The 18,774-nt window shown below is 39.6% G+C and overlaps 1 protein-coding gene across 2 annotated transcripts; it reads right to left on the bottom strand.

Annotated features, from left to right (window-relative positions):
• Window positions 1-4,576: 4,576 nt before the first annotated feature.
• On the bottom strand, window positions 4,577-15,868 carry DIO2 (iodothyronine deiodinase 2). Of its 2 annotated transcripts, none has more exons than XM_026849564.1 (2): window positions 15,647-15,868; window positions 4,577-5,303 (listed from the first exon to the last, which is right to left on the bottom strand). In XM_026849564.1, the coding sequence occupies exons 1-2, from the start codon at window positions 15,866-15,868 to the stop codon at window positions 4,686-4,688; spliced, it is 840 nt and encodes a 279-aa protein (XP_026705365.1). In that variant the 3' UTR covers window positions 4,577-4,685. The 2 variants fall into 2 exon arrangements, with proteins under 2 accessions (XP_026705365.1, XP_026705366.1); XM_026849565.1 differs by having other exon boundaries at window positions 4,731-5,303.
• Window positions 15,869-18,774: the final 2,906 nt, after the last annotated feature.

Raw genomic sequence — 18,774 nt, 5'->3', positions numbered from 1 at the left:
AAAATTCCACTGCGTTTCAATAACCAGTATAAGAATAAAGAGACACAGAAGAGGTATATTTTCCTTTATTGTTTATTATAATACAAGGAAAACAAATCTAAAAAGCACATTTCATGGAGCACCATATTGTAACAAAATTTTGCTGGCTCTCCTACAAAGTATATTTTTGACATTTAAACAATGACACACACATAGTCAGTACACACAGGCATCTACACCCTGGTGATCTTATTAACAGTCCCAAAGAGACCCCTCTTTCAAATGCAGAAACACTAAGGTGCACAGAGGAATGGCAGTGTGAGGGCATCTGAACGCCAACGGAGTTAATTACTCTTTTGTTAGCGATCTTCATAAGCACACCAGCCTTCATTGTCTCACCCTAATCTCTCTTCTCTGAAGCCTCCAAATTGGGCCCAAAGATCACTGAATATGGATCCGGCACAGACATGGTGTAGAGTTGAACAAAACTGGCCAGTATTCCCTAACCTGATACCTCTTATTGCTTTGGTTATAGTACTGAATGAAAGTCTTAAAAACTCTTAAACCTACACCCCACATCACAGAAAAGCCACTTTCACACATACAGAAACATAACCTCCTTCCCCACACACACCTGAACACACAGCACTGATACCTTTTTGAGAAGTTTTATGGGTTTCCCCACCAACACCACCTTCATAAAAATGATTGCATTTTTTTTTCAAAGTGTTCGGACAGTTGTTCAACAATATATTTCATAATATATTTCTTTCTTTTTAATAGACAGGGCATGTTTTCCTGCTGCCTTAAATTTATGTCATTGTCTACACAAAGCAAGAGCAAAATGCTATCATTTTCACCTGTACAAAATGTTTTACATTCATTTTATACAGTGCTAAATAATGATGCTAAGCACAGAACAATGTAGAATGATAGCCCAGAATAGCTTTTTACTTTTCTCAAAATGAAGTAGTACTGGAAGTTTCCCATACTAATGTTGAGACACAGTATTGGGGTCTCTATTATATACAGCAGCCTTCCAGAATACTTTCAGGCACCTATTTTGTGAGCTATTGCTCAATATGTATGTCACACTGAAGCACCTCAAGTAATATGATTTTGTGCCCTCAAACAGTGAGAATAAGAGACAAAAGCACATCCAGCCTCACAGCAGACTAGACCAATTGTGAAGTATGATGCTAGCAAGGTAGCAAATTTCTGCCTGGACCCAAAACAACCCACTGTTACAATAATTCTGAGTACCTGACATATGGCCACTTCTATCATTAACTGAGGACAATGTATGGAGTTTAGTTTAAAACCTTTTCTATAAAATGTTTTAATTTTGTCAACAAAAAAATGAGCTTGTATTTCTATCAGCAACTTACAAAAGATATTTTTTTCTTCTAAGCCTATTTCTCTTTGAAATACTTCCTCTGCTTTCTGACCACAAATTTTCTGCGTAAATTTAAGGATTTACAAAATGTATTTCTGTCTTTATAATCAGTGAGGCTGAACTATCTTTAAGGTTTGGGCAGGGTAATATATTCATATTGCCAAGAAAGTAATGAAGTTATTGTGTATTTTTTCTTGTGGAAAATCCTTGTGGATTTCCCGTTTACAGGAGCCAATTTTATAATTCCTCTATACTATGTGATGAACAGGCATCTGTGAATAACAAGACAAAATAATGGAAATTCAAAAGGAGAAAATGGTCTTGAAAAATAACTGTAACTTTAGATATGCAAAGGGATATTAACTAACTGAATTAGTAACTCAGGCTCTCTCCTCTGAGCTAAAGGTATGTTTCAACAGCTGTGCTAAACATTTGGCTAGCATTTCCTGGATAAACACTTCAGACTTCAACTGTATGATGGGGAAAAGATGAGAGAAAGAAAAGACTTACTAGTTTAAGTTTTACAAAGGCTATGGAGTTGCTATGGATTAATAAAGTTTCAGAGGACTGAAGAATAGGATATAATAAGGAAAAGATGTTGTGCTGGGTATATCAATACATATTTTCACCTGGAGTAATGTCTACAGCTTTACTCACCTGAGTAAAAGGACAGTGTAGCAAAACCAGAAGAGATTCAGAAACAAGCAAAGAATATGGAACTGTATAAGAATGTGCATTATTGTTTGGCTTAAGAAACAAATAAAAGGTATGTAAATTTCTATATAGAGTATATAATCACTGACATACAGAAGAAAAATTGGGATCACTGTTTATACTGTTTTAGCATACAAGAGCAAGAGATGAGAATGACATTGAAAAGCAGCCAATTTAAATCTGAAAAAAAAATAATCTTGTTTTATTTGTTTTTCTTTGTTCTTGAACATGATGGGGTTTTATTTTAGTGTTCCCCGCCTCAAGACATGTTTAGATCTCAAAACTCAGGATCAGCCTCTCATAGGGATGATGAGACATCAACAATCACATTAGACAAGACAAAAATAATAAGGGCTGAAACAAATGAAAATTCCAGAAGAAATGATTGCAACTTCCCCTGAAACATCTGATACAGTCAGAGGTAGGACACTGGATTAAATAAACCATGTAGTTTGACTATGTTACTATCATTTCAGTTATATAGCCATGTTAGTCATGAAAATGTGTCAGTCTTCCACACTGAGCAATGAGTTACAGTAACATTAATGAATGGGAGGACAGAAAAATTATTATTGGTCTTAGACACGACTTCTGTGTGCATGTATATGTATACACATACATTAAAAAAATATGATATATATATATATATGCATACATAAATGCATACAAACATGTAGACACACACAGACAGACACATGACTTCTGAGATGTGGGACTTCCCAGAAGGTCTGAAGACCACTCTTTACATGCTTCTCTGATACACATTATCAAACTGTGTAAGTGTGTGTGTGCATATGTTTAACAGTGTGCAGAAGAAAATTTGAGAAGGAAGGGAAGCATGAACCAGATTGTAGGAGAAATCATTCATGTTACTGTCATTATTTCAGATCTGTGCTTGAAAACACATTTCCAAATGCCGTGTACATTGGCTAAGTTGACCAACATCCAAGCAAGAAGAAATACACAATATTAAAGGGACATTGAAAATATTTATATATACGTCTTCCATTCTTTCCTGTGTTAGTATTAATATATCACATTCCTGACAACTGACAGGATGAGAAATTTAAAAAATTAATTTGATTTTTTCCACTTACCCTGTTTATCTGTTTCACGTTTCTGCCTAAGTTGAGAGAAAACTTGGATAGTCCATCTATGGGTTTTAATTTATCAGCTCTAATGGGTTAGCTCATTATAAATTTGCCTTTTCATCAGGCTTGATCAAATCATTTTAGTTTCAGGAATACCTAAACTTAATGTATACTCTAAGTTGACAGTATCTCTTTAAACATAACTAATAATTCCTCAGACCCATTTGTATGAAAATTCTGTCACCTTTTACACTTACATTAATTCACACTTATTTTCCCTCCCTGTTTCTCCAGGAAGGCTTTCGAGAACATGAATGAAACAGACTGTCACCTCATCTGGTAGTGGAACTACAGTAATCAATTCTGAGGCTGCAAATAACTACCAGCCAAACTAACATAGCTATAAACTAGTTGCAGGTAGCTAAGATAGCAAAAATCAGCATGACTACATTTAAAAAGGTAAATGACAAGATAGGTCTCCATTTCAATGAGGTAAAGTTGTGTATAAGTTCCCCCATCCCCAAAACACATCTGTAAGGTCATTATCTCAAATAAAAATAAAAGAGAGAAATAAGTTACTTTTTAAAAAGCTAAAAATGAAATTACCTTTAAGCCTATTGCTAGACAGAAAGAAATCGAGCTGGATAAAGAAACAGAAGAGAACCAGACAATATTGATAAATGTGTGTTGTCAGCTCTGAGAACCGAGGATTGGTTGGCATCAGCTGAGTTTTGTCTCATGATGCACGCTCTAGATGGTTCTCGCTGTTTTGTTACAAATAGTCCAGGTATTTAGTTTTCAAATTGCAATGGGCTTATTCAATCACCTTTATCTTTTTGGTCCAACTCCATAGACTTCTTAGCATCTTTCTCAGCAGGCACAGGCCTGCATACTGGATACAAACATATAGCTAGAATTATATAGTTAATATGCTGTGCAGAGGTGTCCATAGAGAGTACAAATACCAGCATACAATGTTTCATCTTGATCTGAGCAGCCAATCTGCATGCAAGATGCATTGCATGGTGGTTCCTGTAGTCTCTGAACAATAAAAATCTCTAAGAGAGAGGACGACTGCCACACTCAACTGCAAAGTAATTGCAAGCCTCCTGGCTCCTCCCAGTTTGCTTGCACTGGCCGCGGGAGGGTAAAGAAACGTTACTGATTGAATTAATGGATTGCCTTTCCATGGATTGTCTTCCAAGCAAGAACACTTCTGGATCACCCCAGAGTAGACACTTCATGAGATGGGTTCCTGGCAGACCTCACCACTGTTCCTGCTTGCCAGCAGCACCTTTTCACAGAAGCATCTTCACCTCTTCTGTCCCGTAGCAAGCGCAGGAGTGGGATTTTTTTCATACAGTAATGTTTCTGTGGAGTTAGTTTTTTGCTTTATTTTATTTTCCTAGTTAACGTTCATTTGACCTTATCAAATGTGTTCTCCTGCAATCATCTGAAAGGCCTTATTCAAACCAACATATGATTTTTTTCCCTTTTACATCACCTTAAAGGGACACATCTGTTGACATAGCTTCTGCAGAGAATGGATTTCATCTTTTGCTGAAGTTTTGTTCCAGCCAAAGCCGAACCTCCTGAAGATTGTAGAAAAAGGGGCCTTTACCTCCCAGGTAGGCGATTTTTTGTCTCTGCACAATGCATACTCGCTCAAATGAAACCCCATAGGCCACATTGGCATTGTTATCCATGCAGTCAGCCACCACTTGGCACTGGGGTGGCAATGAAAAGCGCTCCAGGAGCTGGTGAGCAGCTGCACATCGGTCTTCCTGGTTCCTGTGTTTCTTAACTTCAAATGAAGAGGGAGAGATTCCAGGGGCAGCCCAGCCATCTGACGGGTGAGCCTCATCAATGTAGACCAACAGAAAGTCAGCCACACCAGAGAACTCCTCCACCAGCTTGCTGAAGGCTGACAGCTGGCTTGTGAACGGTGGTCAGGTAGCTGAACCAAAGTTGACCACCAGCGGCCGCTCGGAGTTGGCAAAATCCAGAAGGTGGCATTTGGTTCCACACTTGCCACTGACACTCTTCCAGCTGCTACTGCTGCCATCACTACCCTTGGCTATGTGGATTACACTGGAGTTTGGGGCTTCTCCTCCCAGTTTGACCTGACGGCAAAACAAATTACAACAGAGCAAGTTAGTGTGACTTGCTTGTTCAGTATCCTTAAGACAACTCTCTTCAAATAGTCACCTGTTCAAAGAGTACACCTAAATACTTGCATGGGCACTAGCATGGGGATATGGCAAATCATCACAAGCAGCAGCTTCAAAAAGTCTGTCTAGTCAGTCTCTATTCACATTGCATGGAAATGTGGCATTCCTGGCAGTTGTATCACTTCATTATTGTTGGATAATTTGATCAGAGACCTGTCTTGTCCTACTGTCCACTACACACATAGTCCTGTTCACCCTTATGTATTTACAGACTCTTATTTGCTTTCAGACATACTAACCTCCAATTTCTTCTAACATTTCTAGGTGAGCGAAGTCTTCTAGACATTATTTTTTCACTGCCATACTCTGGCTTCTCTCCACTTTGCAGTAGAAGGAAATGTGTCACTCGATCACTAATGAAATTACTGCAAAGTAGATAGAAAACCCTTTGGAGAGCTCAATATTGGATGGTCCACTGTCAAAACAGAATGATATCTTGAGTGGGTGTCTGCAGAGATCTTTTGTGTTTGGTACTCCTGAGTATTTTCCTTCTTGGATTGCAGGATTGAAGAGAATATACACACATGAAATCTGAAAACTTCTCAAAATTGAAAGGCACTGCATATGCAGATGTGAAAATCAGGAATGCAGTACAGAATGATTTTGGAGGATTGAAAAAATGGCTTGAAATATAGGATGCAGTGCAGTGGGGCCAAGTGCAAAGCACCAAATTGTGGCTGGAATGATGAATTACCAAATTTTGTGGTTCTATAGCAATGTTTCTCTAGAAGATGATTGGGGAAAAAGCAGCAAGAAAGGGGGAAAGTTTATATGATGCCTAAAGTAGGGTGAAGTGAAAATGAACTGTTCTCAACTCTAACCCCAGATCTAACGCAGACCCAACAGGCAATTTTGGAAAAGTCATTTGGCCTGGCCATTTCTATTTCCCTGCCTATAGGAAAAAGACAGAACGTAAGCATCTCACAGAAGGGACTGCCAGAACACGGTGAAGCCTGCAGAGGGCTCCAAGATCCTTAGCTGATAACTGCTATAGAACCACAAAATATTATTACATAAGACAGTAAGTTTTTAATGAGGTCTGCCACAGCAATTCCTATATATCTGCCTTTAACATCAAGCTCTAGTACAACTGTGTCCTGTCTATTTGATTATGTTCAGAACTGTTGCTTTGAAGGAAACATACAGGGCCAAATACTGAAGTCTTTCATATTTTATTTCTTTCTGAAGCTACATTCCCACTGAAGTCAACAGAAGTTAGTGCTGAATGAGAACTGTGTAAAAACTGAATAAATAACTTGATTTTTGGTGCACTGCTATTCTACATTACATTATAGGGTATCTTGGTAAGTCAGATACAGTAAGAAGTTAACAGCTGAATACTTAACTGATGCTATTGCTGCTGCACACAGATCCAGAGGCAAGTATATTGTAGATACTGGATCCTCCATTTCTTCCTGAGAAAACTGACTACCTTGAACAAATCTACAGTTATTCATGATTCGGCATTATTTAATCAGAATAGCAACAGATGCAAGAGTTTCTAAGACACTATCCTTAAAGCTGCCAGAATTCACAGCTACATGAGAAGATCTCACAGCATGTTGGCGCTCTATATAAACATCATTTTGACTATTTTCTGTGGGGCAAATTGAGACACAACTGTGCGGCCATTCACTTGGAGATGAACAAGGAAGAGAGACACAGAAAGAAAGGCTGAGTCCCACAGATCTTTCCAGGCCAAGCACATAGTGATCATGCCACTGGGAACAGGGGATGTGCAGCTGCAGGTGCACTGAAGGCAAGGGAAGCAAGTAATGCCCCAGGAAAGCACAACACCTTGTGGCTCCCCTCTCCATAAACCTGCATCTGCAGCATTGTTATCTGCTAGAGACTCAGTAACAGTTAAAAAGTCCCCCTTGTGCTCATCTGCCTACAAAAGCTACCGAGGTTTGAAATAGCTGAGATTAGGACCTGCTGTGTGAGTGTGCTATCTGTTGAACTCAAGGAAAAGAGCTGTATCCCACTTTTTGAGAAGAAAGGATCTATCTGGAGAGAGGCAGGCTCAGAGACTGAGGCTGTAGAATTAAGCATCTTGCAGTGTTTAAGAAGTGCGGCTACAGGCCACCTACACCTTAGCAGGTAGTATGTATTCTTCTGTGCACCTGTTGAAGATCTCATTTCTCTCTGCCATTCTGTGCAGTAAGATAGGCAAAACAGGAGTGAGTAAGCTATAGGGCCAAACCTGAGCAAAGAAATACACAGGTCAAGGTCATGTGGCAGCCATATAATCATTCTGAGGGCTGCATTCAATCCATAAAATCAGCTAGACAACTCAGCGTTTTGTGGTAAATTGGCAACTACCAAAAAAGGGCACAACTCACGAAACACATCTCCACAAACACTAGATCCCTCTCTACCTAGAAAGCTTAACTGTTCTTGCAGTACCAAGCAAATGCTTTTTCAGAGCTAGCTTGGCCAAAATGTGCCTTTTGGCCAAAGCCTGACACGTAAGTATTTGTGCTGCACCCACTCCCTCGATGAATAATGGACCTCAGTATTTAGGAGTATGCTCTCATCTAGTCAAAGAAGTAATGACATGTGATTATCTCATAAATCACAATTAAGCAATACACTTTGAATTTCTAATATTTGCTGGCACTCTTCAGAGAAGAAAAGTAAAGGAAAAAGGATGGGAGCAGCTAAAACTCAGCACTGAACAGAACTGCTCAGGAGACAAGAAACATCTGAACATCTGTTTCCCCTCACTCTTCTGGTTTTATTTTAATAAAACTATTATGACTGAAAATACTCTAACCAACACTCTTGAACTGGGAAACCACAGTCTGTTTATTGATCATATTTAAGCAGAAAAAGAAGCCACATATCGTAAGCTCTTCATTACCAACTCTTCACTCAGGTCTACCAAACACATCTATTCCTAGGTGAGTTTGCAAACCCTGACGGAACAAAACCAAAACAAATCCCATCGAACACTGGCGTAAGAATGCCCTTCAAGTGCTATTTAACACGGATACCAAGGGTGGCAATGTATTTCAATGTTCTCCAGCTACGCAAGTTTGCATTATGTCTCTCATACTCCTTACTGACAAAAAAAAATAGATGGATTTAGGAAATAAAATACAAATATGCCCTACGTCACCTTATAGCAGTTTCTCTTCATTTCCCACAGCCATGAAGTAAGTCTCATTGGCCGCAGGTTACCTATCATCTTAATTTTTGTTTCTAGGAGGGCTTGTGTTGAGTTTTTTCCGCTTAATGAGACATCCTTGCCAAACAGGCATTCATGAGGCATTTTCTGCTCTTGTATAGGAGTAATTAGGTCGGTGCCTCGTTCCATGCCAGTGTCGGACACTCCAAAAAGCAGCCCTGCCCAGTCGTTAATGCTTAAACATAAGCAGCAGCATCTCCACTAATTGGTCTTGATGAAGCGCTGACGTTCCCAAAGGGACTCTTTATTTCACCAGGCTCAGAACCGATTGACACAGGATGACAATATCATCCTTGCTGATCATCTGCATTGTAGGCTTTGGCTGTCTTCTTTGTTGTTATTGAAAGAAAAAATAGCTCTTGGAAAAGAAAATCAAGCAATGAGAAAACAAACAAAAACCCCCATGTATTCAGCCAAAATGCTTTTGAAATCTTACACAAAGGCAGGCAAAATATAAATCCTGAGAAACAAACTAGCAGAATTCCCCTCACACGCAATCCAGTATTTTTATAATCACGTACTTATGTACGTAAATATTCGGGCATTCGGTGACAGCCTTCTGGATGAGGTGGAAACCAGGCAGCACACCAAGGCACCCCCTCCTATAAAGACTGCATGGGACACACAAGGTAGGCCAACCAAATATGAGAGCCATCCAAGCCAACAACAAGAGCTAGCACCAGCCCAACACCAAAGCAGTGACTTGCATCATTTGTGAAAATTTTGTGTTGACAGCCTTGGTACTGCATCTCCTTCTCCGAGTCTGCATGCAGAGTGAAAAGGGAACAAGGCTGCTGATGCTTTAGCACAAGATTGCAAAATGAAGGAGACTTAAGAGCAGGAAAGAAAGCCCTATTCATAAACTACAGGCTAGAAATAGCACATACTGCTAACTTTGTTGTACATTCTCCATGAGGACTAGGAAAAGCCCCGTGGACAAAACATCACCTCCTCATTTACCTTTTCTTTTTTCTCATTTTGCTTTTACCAGCTTTAGCATAACCCTCCTGGGATGCTGTGCACTGGAATACGGCTTTCATTCCCTGTATGAGGGATTTTCAAACAGTTGGGCAGACTCATCAGGCTGTGTAACCCCCTAAAGAAAATAGGTGTTGCCAGACAATTAGCATTCTGTGATATTAGCCATTTAAATATGGACATGCTGTGTTTTGGACTGAAGTCCAGCAACTGGCAGTGAACTGAATCCCCAGAGTTTTTGCTCCTTTTCAAATTCTCTGATTTTATTTGATCCAATTCAGCTAAATATAGCCTCTGAACAATCCAATATTTCTCAGTGCTTCATCCAAATCATAATCAGAGTCTGGCCAGAGAATTACACAAATTATTATTTTTTTATTTACATGACCCAGAGTTGTACAGTGGATAAAAACTACAGGAGGCCCTTGTCTGGAGTAGTATACATGAGTGGAAGCTCTTCATTTGTCATGGGGAGGTGGCAGCTTGCTTTAAGAGACCCAATTACTTGAATCGGAGAGCAGAGATTTGAATTGACTGGAATTCTCCCAGAATCCAGAGTCTTTTATTTAAGATCAGGTGTGTAAAGCTGAAGGAAGAAAGTAGGAGACAAAAGGGCACAGTCCAGATAAAAATAACTAGTCAAATGCTGCTCTCTTTAGTTAAAAACTGCCAGTCCCACAAATGAGTATGTGTGGCAGAGGGAAAGCATAAGGGAGCCTTTTGCTTTGCACTCTTATAAAAGAAAATGGATAACTTTAGTTCCTCTGATCAGGGAGCCTACAACAAGCTTCTTAAGGGCTTATGTCTCCCTCAAGATGGGAGCATGGTCTGTGACATCATGGCCTCTGGGCCATGCTACCCTTGTGGATTCATACCTAGAGGTAACAGAGGCCTTCACCAGTCTTTATTAGTCAGCACCTGGGGGACATTTGAAATTAATTTGTATATATAGGGTTTTTTCCACCTAGCTTCAACACTGTATGAATACACAGTGGTGGTTTTGTTGGAGAGGAAAAGCTGGGGCGCAAGGACTGGGTATGATCCTTTTCCTGGGTGGTGCCTGTTAGCTAATTTTCTGTGCCTACCACAGCAGAAGGGGGTTTTCACAAGGGTTTGACAGAAAAGCAAGCAGTCCTTTCAGTCAGTTTTTCACACAGAAAGGTGAAAATTAAAGACTGCCAAGAGGTGGTGTGGAAGAAGTGAAGTTAGATCTGTAAAATGAAACAGGTAGGATGAGACCCCATGTGGGACAGGAGTTGTCATATTTCTTTTCCTACCCCTTGTCTGTCTTCAGTGTTTGACCTGTAAGCTCCGTGCGACAAACTGTCTGCTCCTCTTGTTTAGGACACTGCCTAATACAATGGATCCCTGGTCTGGGGTTGGTCTTCAGACACTGCTATAACAAACATGATTATATATTAATAATAATGACAATGTTTTAATAATAACGACAATGACAAACCCAAATCCTGTTGAATTAATGTTCCAAACACTGCAGGAAAGGTTTTAATTGTGGTTTTGTTTTGTTTTTCTCACTTCTTTCAAGACTGTTTTCATTTGAAAATGTCAATGAAAACAATTCTGCTAAGGCTGAACTTTGTAAAACCAATAAAATATTTTTAATACCACACAATGTCTAGTTCTAAACCCTGAAACTATACACCACACTCTCCCAAATTCCCTCTATCACTGTTAAATGCAGAGAGAGACACTTCCTTACCTTGCCAGAGAAAATAAATACAAGTAGTAAGTATAGAGGTTATGTCTTTGTTCTAACCTTTTGAAAATTTCCCCAGAAATCAGTTACTGGACAGCCAAAGAGCAGGTAAAGGATCATGCCATCATATTACTTCCACATACAGCTTTGTGATAATGCTGTTCAGCATGCACTTAACACAATCATTTCAGGCTGTCCTGCTTTGTGTACTGATTTATTTTAGGAATAAATGATGTACCTATAAGACAGGCAGAAGTAGCCAAAAGTAATATAATTGTGCCTCCCTGAAATCTCAGGAAAATCCCACTGGGTGTTTACTGAACCAGTCTACTTGCTGCTACATCCAGAGCTGTGTCTATGCTGTGGAGTTGGGATCCTGTGCCAATCATTATCTCCTTGCTGGGTCTGTCACAGCAGAGCTTGCTGCTGGCTCATTCTAAAGAGAGTAAAAAGCTCTACAAGTACATACACACACCCATCACCATCCATCACCCGAGATACCGGCAATCTTCTTGAGGGCTATAACATACATTTAGACACACATGCATGTTACGCCCATAGCTACAACAGCATCCTTCATATCTATACATATGTGTACATATATTTATGTGTATACATATACAGAGAAATGAGAGGACTGACTCCTGAAAGAGCAATTATGTATGCCTATGTGTGTATTTCTGCATTTATACACATCTACATATATTTATGTATTATATGTACAAATATACACACATATATATCTATATACATACAAACACACATGAAAGTGTAGATATCTACACATATATGCATACATGATTGCTTTTCAGGAGTCAATCCACTCATTTCTGTGGATAAACAGAGCACAGTAAATTAGAATAATAACATTTAAATAAAATAGTTGCACTCTTTCAATTACATAAAGTTAATGTAGCTTGACTACTAGCTCTATTTATCTCTGTTATGACAATTAATCTGGTCCTAAAGACTCCCTTGTTGTAATGTAAGAGATGCTTGCCTCTCAGAAAAGGAGTATGTTCTATATATCACAAAGCTGGTGCAGTGTAGACAGTATCAACACTGTGTGACAGGTACTGAACTCAGAGCTAAGGAAGTAAAAAGAAATATATTAATCATTGATAAAGTTTACATAAGAAAATAAAAATAAACACAAGATCAATCATTTTGATTCCAGTGGGACTGTAAAATGTGGAGAAAACAAGTCATATAGAAAGCTCCAATAAACAAAAATACTGAATATACTCTGTATGCAATAAAACAAACTGCATTGCTTCCCCACTGAGGGTGTTAAAATCCTCAACTGTTGCTAGGTAATATTGCTTATGAAATAATTGCCCTAACCAAAATGCCATGTACAATAATACTTCATAACAACAAAAAGCAGAACAAAAATAAGTTGAAATTTGAATAAGATATTCAAAAGCTTTTCTAGAAGGGAAAATGCATCGGAATAGCTATTTTCAAATATACCCTGCCTCTTCAAAGATCATCTCTTGTACACAGTAGTCTTGAAACAAAATCACTTAATTTTGGGACAGTCTGCATGGTTTTAAGGCAGAGTTCCTTTCTTGGAATAAATTTACTTTAATCCAGAACCTAGTATCTATGCACAGAGTTTTTCTGGAATGGCTTACACTAAATTTTTCTGTGAATAGAAACTTTACATCAAGTACTTCTGTGAAAAATGTTATGAAATGTTCTCAGGAAGAGTTCTGTCTAAGTGACACAAAACATAGTAAAACCAAGTACAGTTACATCCATTCTTCTATTAACTGGCAGTCTAGTTTTGGCTTTTTTCAGGCATCTGCAATTCTGCTATTCTAACAGAAAAATTTATCTCATATATACTCCTCAATGGAATGATCTTAAGCACCTGCTTAAGTACTTTGCTAACACCTGGCTTCAGCTGGCAAACTGGAGCAATAAGCAATCACAGTATCGACTACATCTTGACAATGTTGTTTAGTACCCTGTTTCCATAATATTTTCATTTCATACCCTCACTAATTGTCTAAGATTAAAATATCACAACTGGGCAGTCCTATTCGGGATTTAGAGAAAGATAATTTAAGGAAAATGATGCTTTGTGAGACAGTCTTTAATATATTTTATCATTTCTCATGCTTTTTTAAACATGCCACAAAGCAGGGTGTATTTTAAATTTTTTCAACTCTACCAGTGCAACTTTCTATCTGAAACATTTTTTTTCTTCCTCTTCCTTACAGAAGCAGCAGAAGATTCTCCTCTTTTGGGGAGGTGATGACTCTTCTAATATTGCTCCTCAGTTTGTTGTGTTCCCTCTATAATTTTGACTTTTACATTTATCTACCTTTTTGTGACCATCAAGAGTTTCCAATGATCTTCTGTCATTATGGGCCATAATTATATTACGGAAAACAGAGTCTTTCCATGAAGTGTTGGTCAATTAGTTTCGTCTTAAGGATAGCTGGTACGAATGGTTTTTTCCCTGTTTTTGGAACAAGGTGATAAATTTATTTATTTGTATGCATTTTTCTGCCAATTTCATTGAAGCCCAGAATTCATTCTAGGGACCTTAAAGCCTGATTGGCCTGAACAACCTTGGTTATTTAATGATGATAAGGGTTTTTAATTACCAAAGTTCAAAGTATGAGTTTCATTGCCAACACCAAAAATAGCACAGTGTCATCTTCCCTGTAGCTTCTATGGCTGACACCAACAATACTGAAGAAAAGGCAAAGTATGACTTCAGAAATTACAGAAAGGCACGTGACATCTTTATTTTAAATCATTTTGTGTTATTTAAGCAAAATGAGATTGACAATATCTCATGGATATAAGGTTTCTTACAGTTCCACAACTTCTCCAGACCCTGGATCACATACCAGTCTCAAATGTGAGAACTGGAAACTTGGCTGTTTCAGAGCTTGTGTTACCAACCTCCACTGGAGCCCTGACCAGGTCACGTGTTAACTGTCCTGCCTTGCCTTGTCTGTAAAATGGGAACAATTGTGTTCACCAGTCCATTTAACAAGGCCACTGTAAAATGTACTTACATGATGTCTGTGAAGAGACTAAAACCAGAAACTAGAAGGTCTAGGAGAATAGTGAGCTTCATTCAGCATTACTTTATTTGGGTAGCTGGCTGATTCCTAGGGTGGCAGTACGAGGTTGACCTATTTGGCAAAAGCTAGCGTTATTTATATTTGTCTTACACTGAAAATTAATGTCCCCAGGGCTTGGGTTTTAGGCTAAGTAGCATGTATTCTATATCACAAAGCCAGCAAACACCAACACCACCAGCTCTTCACATCTCTAGACAAGAACAAATACAAAAGCCAGTATGGGGGAGCTAAAGAGGACTGGGGGAAGGTGATACAAAAAGAAGTATTTGAGAAGATACAGAGGTATCATTTGGATGACCTCATGACATTACATGGGGTATGTTAAATTAGATGGTCTAAATAAGACAACACATTAACAGACTAAGCACTGTTTTGGAAGCCACAGAGCTCTGAATCCAGTTCTCCTTACTAACTGGGTGGCCTGTGCAAGAAACTTCATCTTTTTGGGTCCACCTTTTCAATTTATAACTATAACTACCTCATGAGACCTGGGCAGTACCACAGGGTAATGACTGTAGAAATCTTAAAAGGAAAAAAAGTACATATTGCATAACTGCTTTGGTTTTAGTAACTTAAATCATCAGGCAGCTGTCCCTCAACTAGTCAAGTTCATTTTTAATCTGACATGTCCCTCTGTCACTGCTTACATGAAGAAAAGTCTCATTGTTTCACTGTGTCTCAGTTTTACTATTACTTGGATGCTTCTTCCAATATAAAAATTAACATGAGTAATAGAAAATGCCAGTGTAATGACAAAGGTTCATTTCCATCTTTTACTCTAATTAAAACACTTCTATGTTACATAGAATCACTATGTAACACTTCTATGTTACATCTATCTACATGAGCTCTATCTGACGAGGTGGGCTTTGTATAATCTCTGAGGATCTCACATGGCGAACAATTAAACAACAGCTGTGGAACCATCGAGAGCATTTTACAATTATACTTTATAAACATGAAGAGTATTATCTGTACTGGTGGGGAAACTAAGGCACAGCTAAACTAAGTGACATGGCCATGGTTGCACAGAGAGTTAGTGGCAGAGCAGAGACAGAGCAGCTCCTGAATCTCGTGAACCCTACTGCTCCTTTCAGCTTATACCTCTCCCATCAAACTTAACGTCAAATAGGGGATAGTCTGCACCGCACAGAACCATTCCCTTCCCTTCTCCGTTGGCAGCAGGGATGTTCCTCCCGGCTTACCCACCCCAGCGCGGCGGTGCCCAGCCCCGGGTACCCACCTGCTTGTAGGCGTCCAGAAGGAAGCTGTTCCACACGCAGCGCAGCCCCTCCGAGGTCAGCATCCTCCGCCACTCACCGCGCCCGGACTTAGACCGGCTCAGAAATAGCACCATGTGCTTCAGGAGGATCACAGAGTCATACAGTGCAAGGAAGAGGCAATTGGAAAAAAAGACCGGCAAGATCTGAAGCGTGATCAGCAAATCCACACTTAGCAGACCCATCTTCCTTTGCTGCTTCTCTTCAGCCGGATGCCTTCAGCTCCCTTTTTTGCTCTGTACTCTCATTTAAAAAAGTAAAGTAAAAAGCATTTCAAAAGCTCCGTTACCCCTCTCTCAGCTGTTCTCTTTAAAATGAGCAGAGATAGTTAAATATGAGCAGGCTGGTTAAACCCATTAACTGCATGATACTCATTCAACTCGGAGCTGCTTGTTTTTCAGAAACTAAGATGTTAACAGAAATTCTTCCCTTAACCAGGAGACCTGATTTGGTTGAAGAGAGAGGCAGCTGTGTTTCCAGTTCCCTGCAGTTACAAAATTTAAGCTGAGACTGTTAATTGTTAACTTTCCTGCACTATCCCATTGTTTCTCAGCTATTTAAGCATTGAGCAGACCTCTCATTTCTGTGTCAGTAAAGCCAGCTACCAGGTGCAACAATAGTTTTTTTAAAAAAAGGTTTATGTACATAAACTTTCTGTTCCTTCCTCCCTCCCTCTTTCCCTCCCCCCCCCCCCCCCCCCCCCCCCCCCCCCCTGTTGCAGACATCCATAATTTTGGTTTTGAGTGGATGTCTTCCCTATGTGCTTATGTAGGCTCTACTCACCAGATACATTTCATTCCCAGACATGCCAGCATGATATCTAAAGTCTGTCAACTCACATCCTTGGTAAGTAGAACAAGCTTCCCTCACATTAATGTATCTTAGCCTTCATCAGTCACTGCTATCCTTTCACTTCTAGCAACTACAGAAGGTAAACACCATCAGTCTTCCCCACTGTGTTCTTTCATTTTCAGATATTGTGATAATCACTTGGGCTGTCATTATACTAGGATGCGTACCTCTAGAAAGGCCACCCCATGTCTTGTCTTGGGCTCACCAAAGACAAGTTTGTTTAGGTAGCATAATACCAGGCATTTGCAAAAAAATATCACCCAGATGGGGTATCTTCCAGCAAATGTTTACTCGAAGAAATAACTTTAAAAGGTTACGCACATTAAACCAGTGACCTTCTGTGTTACTAGCATAAACAAAAAAAGGAACTGAGTTTCTTTTTCAAACTGTAAGAATTTTGAAGTCGGAATGTTGGTGATGGCAGTGTTCTGTTGTCATAGAAAGGATTGCAACCCTACAGATCCGGCTTTATTACTAAAACCTGCAAAAACACAATATAAGCAGGCATTTATGTATCTCCACACATGGATGAGTCAGCCTGCTCATATCATGTGAGCACAACACAGGAACAAGGGTCCCCAGAGCTGCTAAACTAGCTTACTGTCTGACCTCGGGCAAGCATATGTAATCGCTTGATTACAAACACTCTTAAACCTAGATTACTCTTCTGTAGATCCACCACTACAACATACATGATTCTGTCTAGGAGGGTCCCCTTTATTTTGGGGAGGTTTGTTAAAAAGCAGGCCTGGGGATTGTTGATGACGATGCCAGATGAATCATCAGCCATTGTTTCTGAGAACAGTTTGCAAACAGCTCTGAGGACAGTCCAGCTCAGGCTCTTCCTGTTCCCCGGAGGTACAGTCAGGCAAGAACCTACTCTGGGAACACAATGTGTTCTGGGTTCCTGTGAAACAACTGCCACTACCCACAGCATGCTTCATGGGTGAAGAGGTTGTTTGTAAGACAGCTGGAGACCAGACGGCTATGGAGCTTTGAAGTGCATCGGAGGCTGAGCAGGAAGCCCATGGAGCACTAGTGTGAGGTGGTACTTCCTATTGCAATGAAACCTTCCTCGCCTATAAGGCAGACTGCGTGTATCAAGTTAAAAAGAACTACCTCAGATTGTGTGTTTGAGACCTTCAGTCAAGAGATGCTGATAATTACCTAATCTAACTATAAAGAGAAAAATCTTTTGACTAAAGTAAAAAGACAGATGTTGCCATTGCTGTCTTCAGAAGCAGTCCGTCCCTGCAGGGCACAAGCACTGCTTGTCAGCTTGACAGTCAGAGTACAGCAGCCCTCAACAGAGAAGGAAAGCATAATCTCTGCTGCCTCTTACTGATACTGCTTCTCTCCTTCTTGGCTGAAACAAGTCCCTGTAGTTATTTCTCCCAGACATTAAAAATACCAGGGAAACCACTGTTTTAATCTTTTGTGAAAGATGGGTACCTGCAGCATAATCTCAGTGTTGAAGCCAACAGTCTCTTGTTATTTCCCTGCAGACCTTCATGAAGCAAGGAAGAAAGGCCAGATCTTTCCAACCTCATGGCATTAAGAGAGCCTTTACTCTCTTGAAGGAAAAATGTATGAATTTGATACATGAAGAAGAATTAGGCAGGGTTGAAGATACACATGAAAGAACTGAGATAGGGTTCAGCTAAAGCTCATTTCAGTTACCTGCTCTGCTATACCTTCCTATATAATCTGGGCACAGCCCTACAATGTACCTCAGTTCTCCATCGGCAAAAGAAAATAAAAGTCCTCCCGTAATCTAAGGAGCAGTCAGGTCCAGTAATGGGAAATTAAACATATCATCCATAATTTGTCAAGGTGGAATGAGCAAAGCCAACAACATTAAAGCATTCACTGTTACTAGACCTTGTATGTGGCTAAAGTCAACAGTATCGTTATAGATGTTCATATTCTGTAATGTTTATAGAAATCAGTGCCATCAAAACCGATCCCATGCATAGCTTCATGTTTCTTCCCAGTTTCAACCACAGTAGCATGAAGATTAGGACACAGGCAACTATTAAGTTTGTTTACTGCAAATCTCTTGATAACTGTGCCTAGACACAGGAAATTTGAGGTGGAGTTACTACTGCTCAGGCCACTTTCTCTGATCTCCTTTTATAGTGGCTCCATACTAGCTTTCTGGGTGTCAGTGCATTTTTACAACCTTCACTTGGTTGTGTAGGTCTTTACATGTTTGTGGCTGAACTACCTGTGTAAGCTG

Source organism: Athene cunicularia (genome assembly GCF_003259725.1).
Source record: "Athene cunicularia isolate RWA chromosome 5 unlocalized genomic scaffold, athCun1 chr5_part1, whole genome shotgun sequence".
NCBI lineage: Eukaryota > Metazoa > Chordata > Aves > Strigiformes > Strigidae > Athene > Athene cunicularia.
The sequence above is the reverse complement of the archived record's forward strand: the minus strand, read 5'-3'. Positions and strand labels throughout refer to the sequence as shown.